Below are 16193 nucleotides of genomic sequence, written 5' to 3' on the forward strand. Positions count from 1 at the left end.
TCCACTAATACAGTAATATAAACACAAATTCAGAGGACATACCCATAGAGAATTAATAGATAGGAAAAGATAAGTATTAGAAAGAATAAAACAATTAAGTTACTAAACATTTCTGGGTCTCCAGCATTGACCTGCCCATGTAGAAACTTCATCCATGCCAACATTCCTGAGGGGTGGTGTCAGTTGTCATAATCTATAGGAAAGCAGTGTGTCATAGGATGAAATCATATCCATCAAGAAGGTAGTACCATCTGATGGTCCTGGTCTTTGCAACCCTAGGAAACCTGGTGAGTACACAAGTTAAAGGAGAATAGAGCTTTATGTTGGCTTTATGATGAAAGTCACTTGTCACATGATGAATTAGGGCAAGATTGAAAATGGAAAAGAATTCTATGACCTCTGAACCCTACAGGCATGGAATAACGAGTAAGGAGAGGATGGAACAATAGTTTTGGTTCTGTACATTTATAATTGTGTGAAAAGTGTTTCATGTGTAAATTGTATTGGGGGAAGATATGAGGATGATGGGAACATGTGCAGATTATGTATAATCCTACTTAATATTAGGCCTTATTTGACGAAAGCAATTGTATCTCACAGACAGCAAATTGAACAAAGACGAGAACAGCTCCGGCAGGCAGAACTCACCTTCGCACACCAGGTAATGTGAGTTCTGCCTGACATAGTGAACCCTTAGTACCTCATGTGGTTGAGTGTAGCGGCCCTTGGAATTCCTAAACACGGACTTTTCATTGTTGCTTTTTCAGGTCGCAGTTTATCAGCGTACTGCTCGGGACAACTTGGTAAGTGTTTTCTTTTTTCCTCCTCTCTCTCTTTGGTGCACAGTCTGGCACGACTGAAGGTGGATGTGTTTTTCTTCCCTAGATCAAGATTCAGATCTGGGAGAGGGAAGTGGCAGAGCAGACCCGGGAGTTCGCCCGCTTGAAACACAGGTGTAGGAGTGTGACATGAGTTTTTATGGGTGTTTTGAGAGATGACAGCTGTGGTGTTTAGTGTCTAGTCAGAGGACGTGGCGTTGCAACTCTTATAGAAGTCCATTCTTTTTCTGTATCCAAGACTGAATGTGATGGAAGGAAAGAGGCTTCTTGAGGGACACAGGAGGTGGAGACCAATGCCTGGAAGTCCAGAGACGCAGAACCCTGCGAGGAGAGGTAAGGGGCACGTGGTGATGTGCAGGAGCCTCATTTCTGCGGCAAAGCCTTTTCCTGTGGGTGATCATCGTGTGTCCTGGACAGAACCGCAAACACTAAGGACAGCAGGTGGTCTGAAGGGGTGACAGAAGGGTCTTCTCCGCTGGTACTGCAAGCAGTGAGGCACTTGTCCCTGGGACTGTTGGAGCTCATGCCCCTCCTCTGACTGTGACCCTCCCACCTCCTCTAGCATCCCCCTGTCTGAAGAGCCTGGAAAGGATGACAGGACAGGGGCCTCATCCTTCTTCCCACCCGGACTCAATGTGAAGACTTTAGTTTATTTGAGGAGAAGGTCATTTATTGACTATTTTTAATGTTCCTTTATTTTTATTTTTGTGAACTGTAGACCTACATTCCTGAATCCAAGCTCCAAATAGCTTCGTCCTCTGATGTTATCAGTGCAACTCTGCAGCTTCACGGCTAAACACCCATAGTTTTCCTTTTCTCCTTAATATAATATCAGTCAAGTTCAGTTCCATTCAGAAATAGTTACATAATACCGGCTCCCATGTGGAAGGCAGCTTATAGATGAGCTGAAAGAATGAACAATTTGCCTGGAGTCAGAAGAAACACACCCATGCTCTTCTGTGGAGGGTTTTTTGATGTTATCCACCAACTGACGCTCTCATTTTAATTTTTATCTGAAATGAGATGCTGAGTGATTACCCCTCAAGTGTATTGAGAAATGGCTGTTTCGGTGACGATTTCCTGATTTCTCTTTGAGCTGCCCTGTTGAAAGTTATTTGACTAATTATGAAGAACATGAGCCAGGACCCTATGGTTTCTTCATTAAGATATGATGGGATGGATCTCCCCCTTATCACTGGGGTCAACTGAGGCTTGTGGGTTACTCTCTGCCTCTCCTCCTGGTCCTGAGTGTGGGCAAGAGTTTAACACATCACAAAATGTGGTGTTTGTGTGAATTCTGCAGAGTCTACTAAAATCAGAGTAAACCTCTATCCCCTTTAGAGCCTTCAGCCGAAGCTGGTGTCACTACAATGAGTCACAACAACAAGCAGTCTACCAACAATGCCGAGAAGGACAAGGTAAATGCTGGGGCCATTTTCAGTTGTAAGTCTGTCAGGAAACCCTCATTTGTGGAACAGCATGCTCTGCGGCCTTATCCCTGTTTTGTGTGTTGTATGATATGTCTGCCTATTTATATTTTCCAAATTCAAAGCCTGAACCTAAGACTCTACAGGCTTCTGTCTTTGCAGCCTGTCATCTTTTTTCTGGTCAGTTTAGTAGCCAAAGGAACTTTGAAGTTGAGCACCTTATGGCTTTTCCCTTGTGTTCAAAATAACAACAACAGGAAGATACACTGCACTCTATAGCAAAGTCTCTAAGCTTGTTGACTCCTAACACACTACCTCTCTGTGGGATCAGTGTTGTTGTTATTTTCCTCTTTCTGGTCACACTATTAACGTGTGAAGACTATCTGTTAATTGTAAACGTGAAAAGACTTCCCTCCATCTTTATATTGTGTGCCTTGTACAATTTATGATGGTTTTAGACAAAGTCATTGTCATAGCTCACCACCTTCACGTCTTCATGGGTAAATGAACTGTTTGGAATCCTTTCAAGCAGTATCTTAGGTAAAAGTATTCTGAACACAAGGTCCTTCAGTTTTATTCATATGAGCAGGTTCTCTTGTGTCTCCAGTCAGTGTTAGAGCTGATACCATCGCTCATGACACATCCCTGGAAATGTATACCAAAGTCAAAACACATTTGCATTAACTGTTTCATGAATGTCTGCCTCTTTTTTCCCATAGGATGTATTACTCTGTGTCTTGTAGTGTACACAAAATCAGAATTCCTTATGAATTCAGGTAAACACTTGTGGGCCTAGTACTCATTGATGTGTAGTATGTTCCTCACAGCAAACATTTCCTCAGGTCCCCTACAAGACTCCCGGCATCCCCAACTCCCGAGTGGTTTCTTGGCCTTTGACAGCACTTGCAGAAAGTAGGAAGACCTCTTTCTCAGCGAGGGAAGCAGAGGGGGCCAAGTGTGGGGCCAGCAGGCAGAACTTTTTCCCAAGAGTAGCTGTCATTTCATGTGCAAAGAATGAGCTGTGTATTTGCACCCAATGTTTTTATGTTCGGAATAAGCCAAAAACAGAGCTTCTGCCATCACTGTAGTGGAAGGATGCAAGGTGATCCTGGACATGGATGTCTGCCTGTCTGGAATATGCTGCTTCATTAGTTTGGAATTACTTATTTAATCCTGTAAGATGGGATCATTTTGTTCTAAATTCTCAGACATGGGCAGGGACATGTGGTGACAGTAGTTTAACCACCTGCGTTTAGTTGCCTAAGCTGTAGGTGGTACCCAGTGGCAGGGACAGAGTTTTCAGGTACTGATGCTACTCTCTTGGATCCTGGTGGCAGAGAAGGGGGCAGGTGCTGACCCGTACTTCTATGGGTTTCAGCTGCTTTGGGGATTGGTTCTCTTGTGTGGCATCTGCACGTAGCTGTCACTTCCGTTCTGCAGGGCAGTGTGGATCCGTGGCAACCTCCTCCATTAACTGGAAGATTCTGCACACCCTACTCTAGAGGTCACCCTTTGATCTGGGCACATCCACCTCCTGTACCAGGTTCGGGACCACCCCGAACCCCTCCACCTGCACCACTTGGTAAGATGATCTGGGCAGTATGAGTTGGCTTGCTAAGAACCTTCATCTAATTTTTGCTCTTGTTGAGTCTTTTTTAAAGAAATTTGTTAATGTTTATTTATTTTTGAGACAGACAGAGACAGAGCATGAATGGGGGAGGGTCAGAGAGAGGGAGACACAGAATCTGAAGCAGGTTCCAGGCTCTGAGCTGTCAACACAGAGCCCGATGTGGGGCTTGAACTCACATGTTCAAGATCATGACCTGAGCCGGAGTGGGATGCTTGACCGACTGAGGTACCCAGGCGCCCCGTTGTTGAGTCTTGTACAAGGTGCAGAGGTGGTACCACAGATCATTGCAATGCAAGGAAAATGCCTGCCATCATCACCACATTCCTTGAGTTTCTCATGATTGACTTATCATCCTGTGTCATTTCCCCCACCTTGTGTTGGTACAGGTGTCTCTTGTGGAGATGGAATGGGGCTGTATGCAGAAAAGCAGGCCTAGCGCTTCAGCAGATGTGTGCCATACACAGTCCATGTGCTGGGCGGTGGGAGGCATGAGGCTCCGCCTAACGTATATCCATCCAGTTGAGCCCCCAGTCATGCACAGTTGTTTGAGGAGTTATGAAAACACCTGAACCAGGGCTTTTATGGGTCTTCATCAGAGTTTAAAGAATGGTTCTCCCTTTACCTTGGGATCACCTGAAGCATGCGGGATACCCTGTGCGTGTGATTTGGGATCTGACTGGGCCAAAGAGTTTCAGTTGCTTGAGGAATGAGGGGAGTGGTTTTGGTTTTGTGGGGGGTTTTTTTTGTTTGTTTTTGTGTTTTTGTTTTGTTTTGTTTTTTTAATCTCTTTACAATCTACTCAAATCAGAATAAACCTCCATCCCTTCTAGGGCCTCTTGCAGATCCAGATGTTGCTCCTGTGAGTAACAACAACACTGACTCTACCAACAGGACCACGAAGGACAAGGTAAATGCTGTGGACATTTTCAGTTGTAACTCTTTGGCAAAACCCTCCTTTTTCTGTTCAGCGCTCTCTCCTGGCTTTGTGTCTGTTTTGTGTGTTGTATGATATGTCTGCTTGTTTTTCTCATTTTCCAAATGCACAGCCTTCACCCAAGAGTCTACAGGCTTCTGTCTTTTCAGCCTGTCATCTTTTTTCTGGTCAGTTTAGTAGCCAAAGGAACTTTGAAGTTGAGCACCTTATGGCTTTTCCCTTGTGTTCAAAATAACAACAACAGGAAGATACACTGCACTCTATAGCAAAGTCTCTAAGCTTGTTGACTCCTAACACACTACCTCTCTGTGGGATCAGTGTTGTTGTTATTTTCCTCTTTCTGGTCACACTATTAACGTGTGAAGACTATCTGTTAATTGTAAACGTGAAAAGACTTCCCTCCATCTTTATATTGTGTGCCTTGTACAATTTATGATGGTTTTAGACAAAGTCATTGTCATAGCTCACCACCTTCACGTCTTCATGGGTAAATGAACTGTTTGGAATCCTTTCAAGCAGTATCTTAGGTAAAAGTATTCTGAACACAAGGTCCTTCAGTTTTATTCATATGAGCAGGTTCTCTTGTGTCTCCAGTCAGTGTTAGAGCTGATACCATCGCTCATGACACATCCCTGGAAATGTATACCAAAGTCAAAACACATTTGCATTAACTGTTTCATGAATGTCTGCCTCTTTTTTCCCATAGGATGTATTACTCTGTGTCTTGTAGTGTACACAAAATCAGAATTCCTTATGAATTCAGGTAAACACTTGTGGGCCTAGTACTCATTGATGTGTAGTATGTTCCTCACAGCAAACATTTCCTCAGGTCCCCTACAAGACTCCCGGCATCCCCAACTCCCGAGTGGTTTCTTGGCCTTTGACAGCACTTGCAGAAAGTAGGAAGACCTCTTTCTCAGCGAGGGAAGCAGAGGGGGCCAAGTGTGGGGCCAGCAGGCAGAACTTTTTCCCAAGAGTAGCTGTCATTTCATGTGCAAAGAATGAGCTGTGTATTTGCACCCAATGTTTTTATGTTCGGAATAAGCCAAAAACAGAGCTTCTGCCATCACTGTAGTGGAAGGATGCAAGGTGATCCTGGACATGGATGTCTGCCTGTCTGGAATATGCTGCTTCATTAGTTTGGAATTACTTATTTAATCCTGTAAGATGGGATCATTTTGTTCTAAATTCTCAGACATGGGCAGGGACATGTGGTGACAGTAGTTTAACCACCTGCGTTTAGTTGCCTAAGCTGTAGGTGGTACCCAGTGGCAGGGACAGAGTTTTCAGGTACTGATGCTACTCTCTTGGATCCTGGTGGCAGAGAAGGGGGCAGGTGCTGACCCGTACTTCTATGGGTTTCAGCTGCTTTGGGGATTGGTTCTCTTGTGTGGCATCTGCACGTAGCTGTCACTTCCGTTCTGCAGGGCAGTGTGGATCCGTGGCAACCTCCTCCATTAACTGGAAGATTCTGCACACCCTACTCTAGAGGTCACCCTTTGATCTGGGCACATCCACCTCCTGTACCAGGTTCGGGACCACCCCGAACCCCTCCACCTGCACCACTTGGTAAGATGATCTGGGCAGTATGAGTTGGCTTGCTAAGAACCTTCATCTAATTTTTGCTCTTGTTGAGTCTTTTTTAAAGAAATTTGTTAATGTTTATTTATTTTTGAGACAGACAGAGACAGAGCATGAATGGGGGAGGGTCAGAGAGAGGGAGACACAGAATCTGAAGCAGGTTCCAGGCTCTGAGCTGTCAACACAGAGCCCGATGTGGGGCTTGAACTCACATGTTCAAGATCATGACCTGAGCCGGAGTGGGATGCTTGACCGACTGAGGTACCCAGGCGCCCCGTTGTTGAGTCTTGTACAAGGTGCAGAGGTGGTACCACAGATCATTGCAATGCAAGGAAAATGCCTGCCATCATCACCACATTCCTTGAGTTTCTCATGATTGACTTATCATCCTGTGTCATTTCCCCCACCTTGTGTTGGTACAGGTGTCTCTTGTGGAGATGGAATGGGGCTGTATGCAGAAAAGCAGGCCTAGCGCTTCAGCAGATGTGTGCCATACACAGTCCATGTGCTGGGCGGTGGGAGGCATGAGGCTCCGCCTGACGTATATCCATCCAGTTGAGCCCCCAGTCATGCACAGTTGTTTGAGGAGTTATGAAAACACCTGAACCAGGGCTTTTATGGGTCTTCATCAGAGTTTAAAGAATGGTTCTCCCTTTACCTTGGGATCACCTGAAGCATGCGGGATACCCTGTGCGTGTGATTTGGGATCTGACTGGGCCAAAGAGTTTCAGTTGCTTGAGGAATGAGGGGAGTGGTTTTGGTTTTGTGGGGGGTTTTTTTTGTTTGTTTTTGTGTTTTTGTTTTGTTTTGTTTTTTTAATCTCTTTACAATCTACTCAAATCAGAATAAACCTCCATCCCTTCTAGGGCCTCTTGCAGATCCAGATGTTGCTCCTGTGAGTAACAACAACACTGACTCTACCAACAGGACCACGAAGGACAAGGTAAATGCTGTGGACATTTTCAGTTGTAACTCTTTGGCAAAACCCTCCTTTTTCTGTTCAGCGCTCTCTCCTGGCTTTGTGTCTGTTTTGTGTGTTGTATGATATGTCTGCTTGTTTTTCTCATTTTCCAAATGCACAGCCTTCACCCAAGAGTCTACAGGCTTCTGTCTTTTCAGCCTGTCATCTTTTTTCTGGTCAGTTTAGTAGCCAAAGGAACTTTGAAGTTGAGCACCTTATGGCTTTTCCCTTGTGTTCAAAATAACAACAACAGGAAGATACACTGCACTCTATAGCAAAGTCTCTAAGCTTGTTGACTCCTAACACACTACCTCTCTGTGGGATCAGTGTTGTTGTTATTTTCCTCTTTCTGGTCACACTATTAACGTGTGAAGACTATCTGTTAATTGTAAACGTGAAAAGACTTCCCTCCATCTTTATATTGTGTGCCTTGTACAATTTATGATGGTTTTAGACAAAGTCATTGTCATAGCTCACCACCTTCACGTCTTCATGGGTAAATGAACTGTTTGGAATCCTTTCAAGCAGTATCTTAGGTAAAAGTATTCTGAACACAAGGTCCTTCAGTTTTATTCATATGAGCAGGTTCTCTTGTGTCTCCAGTCAGTGTTAGAGCTGATACCATCGCTCATGACACATCCCTGGAAATGTATACCAAAGTCAAAACACATTTGCATTAACTGTTTCATGAATGTCTGCCTCTTTTTTCCCATAGGATGTATTACTCTGTGTCTTGTAGTGTACACAAAATCAGAATTCCTTATGAATTCAGGTAAACACTTGTGGGCCTAGTACTCATTGATGTGTAGTATGTTCCTCACAGCAAACATTTCCTCAGGTCCCCTACAAGACTCCCGGCATCCCCAACTCCCGAGTGGTTTCTTGGCCTTTGACAGCACTTGCAGAAAGTAGGAAGACCTCTTTCTCAGCGAGGGAAGCAGAGGGGGCCAAGTGTGGGGCCAGCAGGCAGAACTTTTTCCCAAGAGTAGCTGTCATTTCATGTGCAAAGAATGAGCTGTGTATTTGCACCCAATGTTTTTATGTTCGGAATAAGCCAAAAACAGAGCTTCTGCCATCACTGTAGTGGAAGGATGCAAGGTGATCCTGGACATGGATGTCTGCCTGTCTGGAATATGCTGCTTCATTAGTTTGGAATTACTTATTTAATCCTGTAAGATGGGATCATTTTGTTCTAAATTCTCAGACATGGGCAGGGACATGTGGTGACAGTAGTTTAACCACCTGCGTTTAGTTGCCTAAGCTGTAGGTGGTACCCAGTGGCAGGGACAGAGTTTTCAGGTACTGATGCTACTCTCTTGGATCCTGGTGGCAGAGAAGGGGGCAGGTGCTGACCCGTACTTCTATGGGTTTCAGCTGCTTTGGGGATTGGTTCTCTTGTGTGGCATCTGCACGTAGCTGTCACTTCCGTTCTGCAGGGCAGTGTGGATCCGTGGCAACCTCCTCCATTAACTGGAAGATTCTGCACACCCTACTCTAGAGGTCACCCTTTGATCTGGGCACATCCACCTCCTGTACCAGGTTCGGGACCACCCCGAACCCCTCCACCTGCACCACTTGGTAAGATGATCTGGGCAGTATGAGTTGGCTTGCTAAGAACCTTCATCTAATTTTTGCTCTTGTTGAGTCTTTTTTAAAGAAATTTGTTAATGTTTATTTATTTTTGAGACAGACAGAGACAGAGCATGAATGGGGGAGGGTCAGAGAGAGGGAGACACAGAATCTGAAGCAGGTTCCAGGCTCTGAGCTGTCAACACAGAGCCCGATGTGGGGCTTGAACTCACATGTTCAAGATCATGACCTGAGCCGGAGTGGGATGCTTGACCGACTGAGGTACCCAGGCGCCCCGTTGTTGAGTCTTGTACAAGGTGCAGAGGTGGTACCACAGATCATTGCAATGCAAGGAAAATGCCTGCCATCATCACCACATTCCTTGAGTTTCTCATGATTGACTTATCATCCTGTGTCATTTCCCCCACCTTGTGTTGGTACAGGTGTCTCTTGTGGAGATGGAATGGGGCTGTATGCAGAAAAGCAGGCCTAGCGCTTCAGCAGATGTGTGCCATACACAGTCCATGTGCTGGGCGGTGGGAGGCATGAGGCTCCGCCTAACGTATATCCATCCAGTTGAGCCCCCAGTCATGCACAGTTGTTTGAGGAGTTATGAAAACACCTGAACCAGGGCTTTTATGGGTCTTCATCAGAGTTTAAAGAATGGTTCTCCCTTTACCTTGGGATCACCTGAAGCATGCGGGATACCCTGTGCGTGTGATTTGGGATCTGACTGGGCCAAAGAGTTTCAGTTGCTTGAGGAATGAGGGGAGTGGTTTTGGTTTTGTGGGGGGTTTTTTTTGTTTGTTTTTGTGTTTTTGTTTTGTTTTGTTTTTTTAATCTCTTTACAATCTACTCAAATCAGAATAAACCTCCATCCCTTCTAGGGCCTCTTGCAGATCCAGATGTTGCTCCTGTGAGTAACAACAACACTGACTCTACCAACAGGACCACGAAGGACAAGGTAAATGCTGTGGACATTTTCAGTTGTAACTCTTTGGCAAAACCCTCCTTTTTCTGTTCAGCGCTCTCTCCTGGCTTTGTGTCTGTTTTGTGTGTTGTATGATATGTCTGCTTGTTTTTCTCATTTTCCAAATGCACAGCCTTCACCCAAGAGTCTACAGGCTTCTGTCTTTTCAGCCTGTCATCTTTTTTCTGGTCAGTTTAGTAGCCAAAGGAACTTTGAAGTTGAGCACCTTATGGCTTTTCCCTTGTGTTCAAAATAACAACAACAGGAAGATACACTGCACTCTATAGCAAAGTCTCTAAGCTTGTTGACTCCTAACACACTACCTCTCTGTGGGATCAGTGTTGTTGTTATTTTCCTCTTTCTGGTCACACTATTAACGTGTGAAGACTATCTGTTAATTGTAAACGTGAAAAGACTTCCCTCCATCTTTATATTGTGTGCCTTGTACAATTTATGATGGTTTTAGACAAAGTCATTGTCATAGCTCACCACCTTCACGTCTTCATGGGTAAATGAACTGTTTGGAATCCTTTCAAGCAGTATCTTAGGTAAAAGTATTCTGAACACAAGGTCCTTCAGTTTTATTCATATGAGCAGGTTCTCTTGTGTCTCCAGTCAGTGTTAGAGCTGATACCATCGCTCATGACACATCCCTGGAAATGTATACCAAAGTCAAAACACATTTGCATTAACTGTTTCATGAATGTCTGCCTCTTTTTTCCCATAGGATGTATTACTCTGTGTCTTGTAGTGTACACAAAATCAGAATTCCTTATGAATTCAGGTAAACACTTGTGGGCCTAGTACTCATTGATGTGTAGTATGTTCCTCACAGCAAACATTTCCTCAGGTCCCCTACAAGACTCCCGGCATCCCCAACTCCCGAGTGGTTTCTTGGCCTTTGACAGCACTTGCAGAAAGTAGGAAGACCTCTTTCTCAGCGAGGGAAGCAGAGGGGGCCAAGTGTGGGGCCAGCAGGCAGAACTTTTTCCCAAGAGTAGCTGTCATTTCATGTGCAAAGAATGAGCTGTGTATTTGCACCCAATGTTTTTATGTTCGGAATAAGCCAAAAACAGAGCTTCTGCCATCACTGTAGTGGAAGGATGCAAGGTGATCCTGGACATGGATGTCTGCCTGTCTGGAATATGCTGCTTCATTAGTTTGGAATTACTTATTTAATCCTGTAAGATGGGATCATTTTGTTCTAAATTCTCAGACATGGGCAGGGACATGTGGTGACAGTAGTTTAACCACCTGCGTTTAGTTGCCTAAGCTGTAGGTGGTACCCAGTGGCAGGGACAGAGTTTTCAGGTACTGATGCTACTCTCTTGGATCCTGGTGGCAGAGAAGGGGGCAGGTGCTGACCCGTACTTCTATGGGTTTCAGCTGCTTTGGGGATTGGTTCTCTTGTGTGGCATCTGCACGTAGCTGTCACTTCCGTTCTGCAGGGCAGTGTGGATCCGTGGCAACCTCCTCCATTAACTGGAAGATTCTGCACACCCTACTCTAGAGGTCACCCTTTGATCTGGGCACATCCACCTCCTGTACCAGGTTCGGGACCACCCCGAACCCCTCCACCTGCACCACTTGGTAAGATGATCTGGGCAGTATGAGTTGGCTTGCTAAGAACCTTCATCTAATTTTTGCTCTTGTTGAGTCTTTTTTAAAGAAATTTGTTAATGTTTATTTATTTTTGAGACAGACAGAGACAGAGCATGAATGGGGGAGGGTCAGAGAGAGGGAGACACAGAATCTGAAGCAGGTTCCAGGCTCTGAGCTGTCAACACAGAGCCCGATGTGGGGCTTGAACTCACATGTTCAAGATCATGACCTGAGCCGGAGTGGGATGCTTGACCGACTGAGGTACCCAGGCGCCCCGTTGTTGAGTCTTGTACAAGGTGCAGAGGTGGTACCACAGATCATTGCAATGCAAGGAAAATGCCTGCCATCATCACCACATTCCTTGAGTTTCTCATGATTGACTTATCATCCTGTGTCATTTCCCCCACCTTGTGTTGGTACAGGTGTCTCTTGTGGAGATGGAATGGGGCTGTATGCAGAAAAGCAGGCCTAGCGCTTCAGCAGATGTGTGCCATACACAGTCCATGTGCTGGGCGGTGGGAGGCATGAGGCTCCGCCTAACGTATATCCATCCAGTTGAGCCCCCAGTCATGCACAGTTGTTTGAGGAGTTATGAAAACACCTGAACCAGGGCTTTTATGGGTCTTCATCAGAGTTTAAAGAATGGTTCTCCCTTTACCTTGGGATCACCTGAAGCATGCGGGATACCCTGTGCGTGTGATTTGGGATCTGACTGGGCCAAAGAGTTTCAGTTGCTTGAGGAATGAGGGGAGTGGTTTTGGTTTTGTGGGGGGTTTTTTTTGTTTGTTTTTGTGTTTTTGTTTTGTTTTGTTTTTTTAATCTCTTTACAATCTACTCAAATCAGAATAAACCTCCATCCCTTCTAGGGCCTCTTGCAGATCCAGATGTTGCTCCTGTGAGTAACAACAACACTGACTCTACCAACAGGACCACGAAGGACAAGGTAAATGCTGTGGACATTTTCAGTTGTAACTCTTTGGCAAAACCCTCCTTTTTCTGTTCAGCGCTCTCTCCTGGCTTTGTGTCTGTTTTGTGTGTTGTATATGTCTGCTTGTTTTTCTCATTTTCCAAATGCACAAGCTTAACCCAAGTGTCTATGGGGTTCTCTACTTTCTGCCTGTCAACTCCTTGTGGAAGGTTTAGAACCAATCGTGCCTAGGGCTGAGCACCCAAGGGCTTTTCTGGTATATACCTGGAAATAACCCAGGGATGAAGAGACCACACTCCACCTAGAAGTCTTTTGGCATGCCTTATTTTTTCTGGACCTCCTCAGTGTGGAATCATTGCTCTTGCTATTTCTTCCTGTTCTGTTTCTGTCTAGGGGATTAATGTGTTCAGAAAATCGGCAGTTATCCTTATGTTTTGAAAATGCAAACTGCCTTCACTCCAAATTATATTTTTGTATGTGTCATTTAGAGTGGTCTTAAACAAAGTAAATTTAATACCCGTCAACATTCAGCCTTTCTTTCTTTTTTTTTTTCTTTGTAAACGTGCTGTCTGGAATCCCTTCAGGTGTGCCCTGGGTATACATATTCTGAACTACGAGAGGTGACATATTTGTCCTAGAAAACACGCATTGCAACATGCGTGGTGAAGAGAGACAATCTGTAATTACCTGCATTGTAATTCTCCACTGTGTCCTTTGTGTTCACATGAGCACGTTCTCTTGTGTCCTGTGTCACTGTTACAGGTGAAACATGGAGATGTACAGCAGAAATGAAAGTGTATTTGTGTTAATTCTGTTATTTAGAATTTCAGCTCATCTTTTAGAGAACAAAAGTACCCTGCGAGTTGTACTGTATTTAACTGAGAAGTACCACTGAATGAAAATAAATTAGCTAAGCCTACCTAACATGTATAGGTAACATGTTTCTCTAAGAACATGCTTTTTGAGGTTCTCTGCATGACCTCACGATCCCCATCCCCCAACATGCCTCTGTGCCCATGGATAGCACTTGCAGAGAGGAGAAGACCTCATTGTCGGGAGAGAAGCAGATCGGGCACAGGCGGGGGCTTAGAGGCAGAGCTTTGAGCCACGATTGCTGTGATTCCATGTGTGGAGCCTGGGATTGTCATTCCTTCTCAATCTGTAGTTCTTCACATACAAATAAGCAGCCTCTGTGGTGGAGGCGGATGCGGGGTGGAAGGTGATTCTGGACTTAAATGCCTTCCTATCAGGAATATGCTATTTTATTAATTTGGTACTCATTCCATAAATCTTTTAGGACAAGAGCTTGCTGTTCTACATTTGCACACTTGTGGGAACACTGGTTTGTCCCCATAGCATCCGTTCCCCACCCCGAAAGCATAAGTGGAACCCAAAGTATGGGTAGAGATTTTGGCGCTATTGCTGCCCTCTTGGAACCTGGTGGTGGGGAAGCTGGCAGGAGATGAGCACTGCTTCTTTGGTTTGCCTTTTTTTGCTGGTGTTGGTGCTTTGCTCTGTCCTATGAACATAGCTTTCATTTCTGTTGCGCAGGCCATTATGAATGCAAGAGGGCCTGGTCCTTCCCCAGGATCGCCTTGCAGGCTGTCCCCCATGGACCGCCCTTCACCACCAGTCACGGGCTATGGGCCACCTCCGCCTCCTCCACCAGCTCCTCCACGTACTAAATTTGGTAAGATGACCTGAACTGGATGAGTGACTGATAAAGCGTATTCGTCTTCTTCGTGAAAGACTTGGTGGGAATGATGTAGGGATGCTTGTGAGGGCTTGGCCATTCAACTGCAAACCTGCCTGAGGACAGTGTCACATATCTCAAGTTTCTCAGGACATAGTGTACAATGGGCTGTGTCATTTCCCTGTAATGAGGTCAGCTGTAGGTGTCTCTTGTCAAAAAGAAAGAGGATTTTTACACAAAGGCTGATGTATCAGGAGTACTGGTGCCTGTCTGACAGACACAATGCTTTGAGTTCCGTGAAGGATGAGATGCACCCCTACGTGTAGGTGCCTCAGGTGTCCCGTCTGAAAGGGGGCACATGCATTATATGACACAGACCTTGTGGTCACCATAGTGGAAGTACCAGTGAAGGATCCAGTGCAAAATAGGGGAAACTGGAATCATGCAGGAATAGAAGGGAAGTTGAGCACAGTAAGCAGAGTTTGAGGAAGTGTAGAGGGGAGGGCATTGGGGTCAGTAGGATGGACTTGGAGGCCATTTCTGGCAGGCCCCACAAACTGGGAAGGGAGCATGAGGACAGTGTGAAGTCTGCAAAGGACTGCTGCACGGGTTCAACCACAATGTAGAATGTAGTCATCATCTCTGAAATGTCAATGTTACCACAGTGCACCTACTTCATAATCTAAATAAATTTTGTTGTTTCCCTTGGTTTTCTGAAGGGTCTGGACATGTTTGAAGAATGTTTTGGGAGACTTGGGAAATTAAACTTAGTCTTAGGAAACACTTGTCTGCCTAAGTTTGTGTGTCTCAGTGAGACTAAATGTGAAGGCAGGTTGTAGATCAGCTGTGCCGCTTCCTTGGCCTTCAGCCTGAGTCAGACTCTTGGTGGGGAACTCAGGGGTGAGGAGGAGCCGCCCCTGCTGAACTCTGGTCACCACACCCATGCGTCTGCTGTCACCACCCTGCCTGCAGGTTTGCGTCTCCGAAACTTCCCTCACAGTCTCCTGAGGCTTTGCCTGTGTTCCTGCTGTCTCAGCTCTAACACCAGCTCTCGGCGGTCATCTCAGAGTCTCAGGTTTGTAATCTGAGAAACAGGGACAATGTTGGTTTCTGAGGTCAGTACGATGAAGAGGTGAGAAGCACTTAAGGAATTTGTAAAATGTATGGGAGGAGTGGACACTCACCCTTCTCAGGGTGGAAATGAATGTATCTCCACACAGAAGTTCATCAACAGATGTTCATCCAATTTCATGAAACTAAGAGTATAATGCCTGAGGCTGAGAGGTTGGCAATCCCTGTATCAAAAAATACGGCAAAGACCCCTGTGTTTTTTCTTTTAAAATTCAGGTCCTACTTTACGAAAAAGAAAAAGATAACTGTGATACTGTGTACATTCAGGGATCTATACCTAAGATTTGAAGACAGTCATAATCCCTTAGAGGTAGACACACAGATGCAGCCACACAATTAAGTGTTCATCCAAGGCCACAGATATATTGTTGAAGACAAAATACATAGAGGAGAACACAAGATCCCATTGCAATAAGCCTAAATCTCTTTGCCTTACAGGAGAATGTGAAGTTTGAAGAGGACCCTGAACTGTGACCAATAGGCTGTGGTGATGTGATATATTCAGAAAAGTTGTCTGATATGCGTATTTGACTGAATTCTTTCCCTGACCATTCCTGTCCCCTCTATTTTGTTTTTCCTCGTTTCCCCTAATAAACCCATCACAGTTCTGTATCTCTGTCATTATCTGCTTCCAGGAGGATCTATGGTCATTCTGTGTTGATGTACACAGTGTGACCCCTGTATACACGGTCACAAACAGGTAGAATCTACAGTTATAGGGGAAGAAGATAAGTGTTTGAATTGTATTGACTGCCCATGTCCCGCTGGTTCCTTCTGGGGTGGTGGCCACAACCTTCCTCCAGATCTGGTGACAGTTGTGTTTACTCATCAATAGATCCTCACAAGCACGTGGCACTTCCTACTCACCATGGTGTGTGGTGATCAGCAGGGCAGCTATCAGCCCCCAGGACATGGCTGATTCGTGATT

At 45.1% G+C, this 16193-nt stretch overlaps 1 protein-coding gene across 3 annotated transcripts; it reads left to right on the forward strand.

The window, feature by feature from the left end:
• Positions 1 to 705: 705 nt before the first annotated feature.
• On the forward strand, positions 706 to 15877 carry LOC109261233 (uncharacterized). 3 transcript variants are annotated; one of them, XM_053898373.1, is made up of 14 exons: positions 707 to 953; positions 1078 to 1172; positions 2181 to 2257; positions 3707 to 3848; positions 4727 to 4803; positions 6258 to 6399; positions 7278 to 7354; positions 8809 to 8950; positions 9829 to 9905; positions 11360 to 11501; positions 12380 to 12456; positions 13993 to 14131; positions 15107 to 15209; positions 15704 to 15877. In XM_053898373.1, exons 2-14 carry the CDS (start codon positions 1088 to 1090, stop codon positions 15711 to 15713), a joined length of 1290 nt encoding a protein of 429 aa, XP_053754348.1. In that variant the 5' UTR covers positions 707 to 953; positions 1078 to 1087; the 3' UTR covers positions 15714 to 15877. The 3 variants fall into 3 exon arrangements, with proteins under 3 accessions (XP_053754350.1, XP_053754348.1, XP_053754349.1); XM_053898375.1 differs by lacking the exons at positions 15107 to 15209; positions 15704 to 15877 and adding an exon at positions 15003 to 15094 and having other exon boundaries at positions 706 to 953; XM_053898374.1 differs by lacking the exon at positions 707 to 953 and having other exon boundaries at positions 1038 to 1172.
• Positions 15878 to 16193: the final 316 nt, after the last annotated feature.

Source organism: Panthera pardus, unplaced genomic scaffold (assembly GCF_024362965.1).
Source record: "Panthera pardus isolate Hobbes unplaced genomic scaffold, ASM2436296v1 HiC_scaffold_8, whole genome shotgun sequence".
Lineage (NCBI taxonomy): Eukaryota > Metazoa > Chordata > Mammalia > Carnivora > Felidae > Panthera > Panthera pardus.